The following is a 10,144-nucleotide window of genomic DNA, read 5'->3' as shown; positions in this document are numbered from 1 at the left end:
TTCAGAGTAAGAGGGTTTGAAATTGGGTCCCAAAGAGACAAAATTAGGAAGAGGAAAGAGCTTCAAGATAGTCTTTAGGAAATCAGAAATTGTAACTATCATTTAAAAAAAAATGACAACTTTGCCTTTTGCCTCTGTAAGAGCTGATGATCTTTTAGAGGACTTAATTTTATTGATGTAAAGAGGATAGCTTTCCTCCATAGCTGAGTGGGGATAAAAGAGTGGACAGGATGTTGTAACTGGACACAGGTAACCCCCCCAAATCCACTGGAGTGAGGGGAGACACAACCCAAGACACTCTGGACCACTGACCAGGGTACAAGGATGAGAGTGGGAGAAGGCAAGACAAAGAGGCTGGCTTTCCTGTCATCTCCTGTCACAGTAGGCTTTGAGGAAGACCTTGTAACCTACTGAGAACGGACTATCAGGAGAGGGACCTGGGAGGAGAACGGAAGGAGAAAAATAAATTGTAGCTACCTCACCATATTGCCCGGATTCTCCATAACCACCCCAAATCATCTCCATATTGTCACAGATTCCCAAACCACTTCTCCTTGCTGCTTGGCTGAAATACACCTTTGCTTCGTATCTCTCACCCATACAATAAACTTACCAATCGATTCTCATCAAATACTTCAAAAAGAAGCCGGTGCTGCTGAGGATGGACCTAGGAAGAGAAACAAAACCTTCCTTTAACGACAAGTGGACATCACCACAGAGACTGAAAATAAATGCCTAAAATTGTTGCCATTTCCTAATTCCTGTTCTTTCCAAGATATTTTCAATTACATGAGATACTTAATACAAAAGCTGACCAGTCACATGTCCCCCGCTTACCATAACAGCAAAGTGGATTTGGTTGCATATTTATCCAATTTTTCCAAAACAGGATGAAAGGAAGTAAAAAAAAACATTTTAAAAATTTATTTAAATGTTGCCTGTACTTAAACATATAGACTAGATTTAAAACTCTTTTTTTTTTTTTTTATATTTTTGTAGATTTAAAACTCTTATCAACTTTATTTACTCACTTAATATTTATCAGGTTAGAACTACCCAAAGTAGGTGTTGCTTTTATGGGAACTAGTGTCTGAATCCTTTCAGTACTGACTTGATAAATGAATTTATTGTTTCTACTATAAAGAGTACAGCCCGACCAGCATGGCTCAGTGGTTGAGCATCCATCCATGAACCAGGAGGTCACAGTTCGATACCCAGTCAGGGCACATGCCCAGGTTGCGGGCTCGATCCTCAGTGTGGGGCGTGCAGGAGGCAGCCGATCAATGATTTTCTCTCATCATTGATGTTTCTCTCTCTCTCTCTCCCTTCATCTCTGAAATCAATAAAAAAAAAATATTTTTTAAAAGTATAGGAGCAGTCAAAAATATAAACTGAGTTTCCACTTACTGTTTATATTTTACACATGAGTAAAAATTAACATGCAGTATTTTATTTTTCAAACTGATGCTTTCATTTTTGCTGAAGTATTTCAACAAGTTGAAATCTACTTAATATTTGAAATAAGTCAAAGAAAGACAAATACCATATGATTTCACTTTTTATGTGAATTAAAAAAATGTACAAACAAAACCAACAAATTCCTAGATACAGAGAACAAATTGATGGTTGCCAGATAGGAGGGAGTTGGGGGACTAGGTGAAAAAGGTGAAGAGATTAAGAAGTACAAATTTCCAGTTTAAAACAGTCACGGGGATGTAAAGTACAGAATAGGGAGTATAGTCAATACTATCATAGTAACTGTGCATGGGGTTACATGGGTACTAGACTTATTGGGATGATCACCTAGTAAGTTATATAATGTCTAATTACTATGTTGTACAACTGGAACTAATAGAATATTGAAAACAATTTTTAAATTGTATTTTTTAGCCCTAGCTGGTTTGGCTCCGTGGATAGAGCGTCGGCCTGTGGACTGAAGGGTCCAGGGTTCGATTCCAGTCAAGGGCACATGCCTGGGTTGCAGGCTCAATCCCCAGTGTGGGGAGTGCAGGAGGTAGCCAATCAATGATTCTCTCTCATCATTGAATCAATGATTCTCTCTCATCATTGAATCAATGATTCTCTCTCATCATTGAATCAATGATTCTCTCTCATCATTGAATCAATGATTCTCTCTCATCATTGAATCAATGATTCTCTCTCATCATTGAATCAATGATTCTCTCTCATCATTGAATCAATGATTCTCTCTCATCATTGAATCAATGATTCTCTCTCATCATTGAATCAATGATTCTCTCTCATCATTGAATCAATGATTCTCTCTCATCATTGAATCAATGATTCTCTCTCATCATTGAATCAATGATTCTCTCTCATCATTGAATCAATGATTCTCTCTCATCATTGAATCAATGATTCTCTCTCATCATTGAATCAATGATTCTCTCTCATCATTGAATCAATGATTCTCTCTCATCATTGAATCAATGATTCTCTCTCATCATTGAATCAATGATTCTCTCTCATCATTGAATCAATGATTCTCTCTCATCATTGAATCAATGATTCTCTCTCATCATTGAATCAATGATTCTCTCTCATCATTGAATCAATGATTCTCTCTCATCATTGAATCAATGATTCTCTCTCATCATTGATATTTCTATCTCTCTCTCCCTCTCCCTTCCACGCTGAAGTCAATAAAAATATATTTTTAAAAAAACTATATTTTTTAAAGTGTTTGATATCAAAAACAAGGAAAATACTTAATAATTTTATACATATATTATTTTACACATTTTATACAGGTTAAAATGTGTAAGATAATAGGAAAAAATATTATATATATATATATATGCCTGGTTTCTGACACAGGGCTCCTGAAGCCCTTGTAATTTCCTGGGCCATAGGGTGTCTTTTGTTCTAATGAGGTGACTCTGGGTGGCTCCAGGATGAGGGCTGGTCTCCAGAAAAAAACAAGCCATGACTGGGAGCTTGGAATTTTCAACCCCAACCCTCATTCTCTTGGTCATGCCTACGTGATAAAGCCTCCAGAAAAAATCCCAAAAGGGTTCGAAGAACTTCAGGTTGAACACATCCTGCACCAGAAGGGTGGTACACACCAACCCACAGGTGCCCTCCCAGACCGCACCCTGGGTCTCCCTTCACCTGGCTGTTTATATCCTTTATTATTTCCTATAATAAACTGGCAAACATAGGTAAGTGTTTCTCTGAGTTCTGTGAGCTGTTGTGGCAAATAATTGGAACTTGAGGGTCATGGGAACATCTGATTTGTAGCCAAGTCAGACAGAAGTTGAGGGTAACCTGGGGACCTACTACTTTCCACTGGTATCTGAAATGAGGTCAGGCTTGTGGGGCTGAGCCCTGAACCTGTGGGATCTGACACTATTTCCCGGAAGGTAGTGTCAGAATTGAGTTAAAATGTAGGACGCTTGGTCGGTGTCGCACAGAAGTGCCTGGTGTGGGGAAAATAACCTCCACACGTTTGGTGACCGGAAGTATCAGAAGCAAAACACTGTGTGTGAGTAAAAGGAAAAACACAGGAAGTGAAACACTAGAATCATTTTTCCTACGATAAATCTATTTCCCCACTCAGGCTAATACAAGGCGATGTATGAAAAATTCTCACATTTGGGATGATTTTTTCCCTACGGTAAATACACTGCATTAAAAAAATGTGATATGTTAATACTTTGCTTTACATATCAAAAGTATTGATAGCCCTCATAAAAATCTCCTAAAAGTGTGACAGTGCTACTAAGATATCTAACCCAATGTCCACTCTCACTTCCTTCTGAGAACATAATCCTGATTTTAGCTGCAGTGATGTGCCCAAAGTCACCACACTGCAGAACTCTGGGGTATACCTGTTTTCATTTGAAGTATCTACACTAATAAAAGAGAAACATGGTAATTAGCGTACGACCGCTACCCTTCCCATTGGCTAATCAGCATATCCTTATGCAAATTAACTGTCAGCCAAGATGGCGGCCGGCAGCCAGGCAGCTGGAAGCGAGCAGGGAGGCTTGCTTGCTCCAGTGACTGCAGACTGCAACGTTCCCTGCCTGACTTGCGGGCCTCTGAGCTAGCAGTTTGAAACATTCTAACAAAATATAGGCCGGGGATTTCAGAGCTGGAGTTATACATTGTTTCCATTATAGAACCGAAACAAACCAGATACCTGTTCTCAGAGCTAGAGCCCGAGCTAAAGCTGGCCCAGAATAAAATAAAAAAAAGAAAAAAAGGGAGCGATTGGAGGCTTCAGTCAACCACCGCCAGCCTGAAAGCAGCCCTCAGCCCCTCACCCAGACTGGCCAGACACCCCAGTGGGGACCCCCACCCTGAAGGGTGTGTGACCAGCTGCAAACAGCCATCATCCCCTCATCCAGGCTGGCCAGGCACCCCAGTGGGGACCCCCACCCTGAAGGGTGTGTGACCAGCTGCAAACAGCCATCATCCCCTCATCCAGGCTGGCCAGGCACCCCAGTGGGGACCCCCACCCTGAAGGGTGTGTGACCAGCTGCAAACAGCCATCATCCCCTCATCCAGGCTGGCCAGGCACCCCAGTGGGGACCCCCACCCTGAAGGGTGTGTGACCAGCTGCAAACAGCCATCATCCCCTCATCCAGGCTGGCCAGGCACCCCAGTGGGGACCCCCACCCTGAAGGGTGTGTGACCAGCTGCAAACAGCCATCATCCCCTCATCCAGGCTGGCCAGGCACCCCAGTGGGGACCCCCACCCTGAAGGGTGTGTGACCAGCTGCAAACAGCCATCATCCCCTCATCCAGGCTGGCCAGGCACCCCAGTGGGGACCCCCACCCTGAAGGGTGTGTGACCAGCTGCAAACAGCCATCATCCCCTCATCCAGGCTGGCCAGGCACCCCAGTGGGGACCCCCACCCTGAAGGGTGTGTGACCAGCTGCAAACAGCCATCATCCCCTCATCCAGGCTGGCCAGGCACCCCAGTGGGGACCCCCACCCTGAAGGGGGTGTGACCAGCTGCAAACAGCCATCATCCCCTCATCCAGGCTGGCGCCCTGCTCTGAGCCCAACCAGGGGCTGCACCTAGGGATTGGGCCTGCCCTCTGCCACCCGGGAGCAGGCCTAAGCCAGCAGGTCATTATCTCCTGAGGGGTCCCAGACTGGGAGAGGGCACCTGATGGGCTGAGGGACCCCCTTCCCCCCTGCCCCGAGTGCACAAATTTTTGTGCACCGGGCCTCTAGTAACATATAATTCAGTAAAGCATAATGTACACTTTATACTTAAATATACAGCTTGGTGATTTTTTTACTGTGTCATCAACACCAGATCAAAATACCATGGACTTGTTCAACGTTGAGACTCTGAATATGTCTACCTAAAAATGATTCCTTTGCATGTCAGGAGACCAGGGAGGCCAACCTGATGGCAGTCATTGGATGGGGTTTCTGGGAGAGCTCTTTAAATGGGCTGTCTCAACTGGGACAGATGTTCCTCAGGCGCTCTGCATTTCTCTTTCCTGCCTGGACCTTGGATGGGATAGCTGGCACTCCTGCAGCCATATTGTAACCAGGCACAACTCTGAGGAAGGAAGCCCAATCAAGAGCTAGACACCAGGGGGATAGAAAAATAGTGTAAGATAATGATCTTTTCTAAGAACATGAAGAGGAAGTTCCGGGGAGGAGATGAAATTTGAGCTGAGACTTGAAAGATGGGAAGAATTTGAAAAAGAAAGGATAGAGAACATTCACAGCAAGATGATGGCATGAGGAAAGGCATGGGACAGAATGAACATGCTCAATGGAGCTCAATAGGAACATTTTTTGTCATTAGAAAGTGGCAAGAAAAATTTAGTTAGGGTAGAGCCAGGCTGAAGTAATTGAACTCCAAAAAAGGAGTTAATATTTGCTTGGTAGGGAAGGAAAAAAAGCTTTTAAAGGAAAAATGACATGAAGTAGGTCCCATGTAAATATTTTTGTCAAGTGATACACAAAATGAACTGGACTGGAGAGAGGCCCTGGGGTCCACAGGGACTGTAGTGCAGTAATTCAGGCACGAAGGGAAGAGAGGTCTGCCTGGGACTGTCCCCGGGGGAATACGGAGGGAGACAAGGCCATGAAAAACACTTTGAGGGGGAAAACAGAAGTCTCGGAGTCTATCAAAGTACCTGGCAGACACTGTAGACATTAAATATAAAAATGAATATTCTAGTCCGGCCCATGTGGCTCAGTGGCTGAGCATCGATCCAGATAGGGTACATGCCTGGGTTGCGGGCTTGATTCCCAGTAGGGGGCGTTCCAGAGGCAACCGACGGATGATTCTCTCTCATCATTGATGTTTCTATCTCTCTCTCCCTCTCCCTTCCTCTCTCTGAAATCAGTAAAGACATATATAAACAACACAAAACAAAAACAATGAATAATCTAAGAAAATAGGAATCATGTCTACTCTAATGAGGCTCTGCTGTCCTGGTTCAGGCCATAACTAATAGCTTCCTAACAGGATTTTCCCCACAACTATCCTCTCTTTTCAATCTATCTTTCCTACTAAAACTGGAGTGACTGATCCTAAAAGACAGTTTGGGCCATGTTTCCTGTCCAACTCAAAAGTTATTCCTAACGGCCTAGTGAATAAAATCCAAACCTGAGCATGGAATGATGCTTCTGATCTGAGTCCAATTTGCCTTTCCAAGCCTGTCTCCTACCACTGTCCCCCTGCCCAGCCAAATACACTAGAAACAGACTATACTCACTGCTTACTGAACGGATGCTGTGAAAGAATTAGGTTCTGATGACCCAAAAGAGAGGTTATGCAAACTATGCCTTGTGAGCCAAACTCAGCCACCTGCTTTTTTTTTTCTACAGCCCATAAGATAATAATGTTTTTTATATTTTTAAATGGATACATAAGTTTCCACATTATAGCCTCAATTATTGCTTCCTGGCTGGCGACATCTAAAATATTTACTAACTGGCCCTTTAAGAAAAAGTTTGCTGACCCCTGTCCTAAGACATTCACTGTATGTTATCTATTAATTTCTCTCCTATGTAGCTACAATAGTACTGGATAAGACCATCCTTGGAAGATGTGAGAAAGTCACTCAAACCACTTTCTGTGTTCTGTGGGTCACATGAGGATACTGGCTGAGAAAGATGGACTTCAGTTTGGGCAGCCCTGTATCCAAATAGCTGGAATCCCCAAACAACATTATGTACAGAGGAAAGAACATTATTACAGAAATTATTCACACATAAAATTTCAGAGCTGAAGAGAAACAGTTGTCTTTAAACTGAAACGTCTACCAAAGGCCCAACCCAATGAATTTTTAAAACTGTACACACACAGCCTAGCACTATGAAATTTTCAAACACCGGGATAAAGGCAATTATCAAATTTTTCAGAGAGAGAAGGATCACCCTCCACGGAGCAAGAATCAGACTTTTCAACTACAACACAATGCCCCGATGTAAAGGCAACGCCTTCAAGTTTCTCAGGACAAATTATTTTCAGCCTCGAGTATGTGAGGGGCCAAGCTACTGGCCAAATATAAGTTGGCTATTTACTCATCTATTATGGCTAGAAGTCAGTTTGGGACATGAATGTATGAGCTAGTGAGCAATACGGGAATAAGGACCAGAAAACAAACAGAAACAGTTAAAAAGCAGTCCCTTCAGAGAAGCAGGGAGGATGGGGCACCAAAGTCTGTTGCTTTTCACTATAAGCCCCTTTACAGTACCTCATTTTTAAGCTATGTGTGAATTCTTTGATGAGGTGTTTTTTTTTAAAATAAATGTATTAAAAATAGGATTAAACCTATGGTCACAAAAAATAGCTCAGAGGGTCATATTTATAGGAAAGATGAGAGCAGAAGAAATAAAAATATTGGCCATAGGTCTCCTGAAAAAAGGATAAGTATGTAAGTCTATAAATGCATAAAAGAGTAGAAAATAAACCTTGCTAGAGGAGTAACCAAATTTTCAAAGAAGAACAAAAGTATTGATAAGTGACAAGTTATCCCATGGTATTCATAAAAAAACTGAAGTGCCTGGAAATTTAGCTGGTGGATTCAGGGGAAAACGATGTAGGCATCTTTTTAAAAATAGCTTTATTGAGATTTAATTCGAATATCAGACAAATGGCCCACTGAAAGTGTACAATGCAATGCTTTTTAGTATATTCATAGAATGTGTAACCACCATCACAATTTTAACACATTTGCATTATCTCATAAAGAAAGGCAATGCCCGTTAGCAGTAACCCCTAATTTCCTCCCAACCTACCCAATTCTCAGGCAACCTCTACTTTCTGTCTCCAGAGTTTGACTATTTTAGAAATTTAATATAAGTGGAATCATGCAATATGTGGTATTTTGTAACTGGCTTTTTTCACTTAGCATAATGTTTCCAAGGTTCACCCATGTTGTAACATGTATCATTACTTCATTCCTCTTTATAGCTGAATAATATTCCATTGTTTGTATATACCCCTTTCGCTTATCCACTCATCTGGGTTTTTTTCTAGTTTTCTACTATAATGAATAGTGATGCTCTGAACATTCATGTACAAGTTTTTGTGTAGACATATATTGTAAGGACATGTGTAAAAAGTTAAATGAATTAGGTAAATATTTGTATAAGCATAAAGCATTATATAAATAGAAAGTATCTTAGCATTTTTATTATTTTACATATTTCTGTTTTGTTTCTCTATACAATTAGTTATTTATAGTCAACAAATATAAAAATAAATTATAGATACATAGTCATGGAAGAAAAACCCAAACAATAAAAAATATATATAGTGAATTATAAAACTCTCTTTTATCCTTGTCCCTCCCTCAGAGAAAATACAGTTTCTTTGGTCCTTCTAGAATTTTTTCCCTGCAAATACCAGCATTTGAGAAAGCATTTTTAAATTTCCGTTTTTACAAAAAAAAAAAAAAGGTGTATCATGTATACAATGTATTGCACTTTTGTTCCTTCGTTTAACATATTTTGAAATTAATGCTCTGTCAATACATATACATCAGTCTTTTAAAAACAGCTGATGCGGATTTCACTGTATGGATGTACCATCATTTACTTAGTGCTTTATTAATCAGGTGCCTGGCTACTTCCTCGCCAACATAACTCTGATTTTATTCAAATACAAGATGATCATGTGTGTCACTCACCACCCTCAGGGGCTGAATCCTGATTCCTCTAAGCCTCAGGGTAACTCCATTCTCCTCACGAGGGACGGGGTTAAAAATAAAAACATGACACAATTCTGGCCCAAGAGATATAAATCAAAGTTTCCTGGGGGAAACTTAAGGCAAATACCAGGGGAAAGACTCTCCTGTTTCTGCCTCTGGGCATCATGGAGCGAGGCTATGATGTCTGGAACTGTTTCAAGCATCTCGTGACCAAGGACAGACAGCCAAGAGAATCCCAGAGAGGCTGGGTCCGACGTGACTCTGTTCAGCTGCTGCAGTCACCACCCTTCCTCTACGTGTGCTTCTGTGATTAGAGATAACAAGTGTGCATATTCTTTAAGACAACATTACCTGCTCCTTCAGATATGTTGCTTGAAGTTGAAAGCATCCCAAATGACACCCTTCCTCGGAGGATCTCGCCTGAATTTCCTAAACTTATGTAGGGAATCCCCTCGATTCCCTTATATCCCCCTGATACTCACTCCCTACACATGGCTTTTACTTTCATGATGCCCAGCACACTAGTAATGAGAGAAACTTGTTCACAGGGCCCACAGCAGACCCCGAGCTTCACTGAGGGTGGGGACTGTAGCCACCTCATTAACCAGCATCAGCAAAGTGCCTGGGGAACCAGCACAGAAAATATCACACTAACTTTGTGTGTGTGTGTGTGTGTGTGTAAGTGGATGAGGATAAATATATGGATAAAAAATACAAGAAGGTCACACTATCAGTGGTGGTTTTATGGAGATTAAATTATGGCTGATTTTTATTTCTCTTTATTAAAATATCTATTATGTACAAATTGCATTGCTTCTGCAACGATTAAAAAGAAGCTCTACTCTCAAAGTGTTCAAATATAAATTGACTAGAGGCCTGCTGCACCAATTTGTGCACAGGTGGTGTCCCTAGTCCTGGCCAGCGATCAGGGCCAATCAGGGCTGGGCCATTGTGGCCTGTCAGCCCCGGGAAGGGACAGGGTGCG

General features: G+C 41.7%; 1 protein-coding gene across 2 annotated transcripts in view; it reads right to left on the bottom strand.

Moving 5' to 3' along the window:
• NEDD4 (neural precursor cell expressed, developmentally down-regulated 4, E3 ubiquitin protein ligase) overlaps positions 1–10,144 on the bottom strand; it is a 117,662-nt gene that overhangs the window by 75,005 nt on the left and 32,513 nt on the right. For both annotated transcript variants that reach the window (XM_005880115.2, XM_005880116.2), the window contains exon 5: positions 614–667. In XM_005880115.2, the coding sequence (XP_005880177.1) occupies positions 614–667 (54 nt within the window). The remainder of the gene's footprint in view (positions 1–613; positions 668–10,144) is intronic.

This window comes from Myotis brandtii, unplaced genomic scaffold (genome assembly GCF_000412655.1).
Source record: "Myotis brandtii unplaced genomic scaffold, ASM41265v1 scaffold626, whole genome shotgun sequence".
In the NCBI taxonomy this organism is placed as follows: Eukaryota; Metazoa; Chordata; class Mammalia; order Chiroptera; family Vespertilionidae; genus Myotis; species Myotis brandtii.
This window is presented reverse-complemented; position numbering and strand designations above follow the sequence as displayed.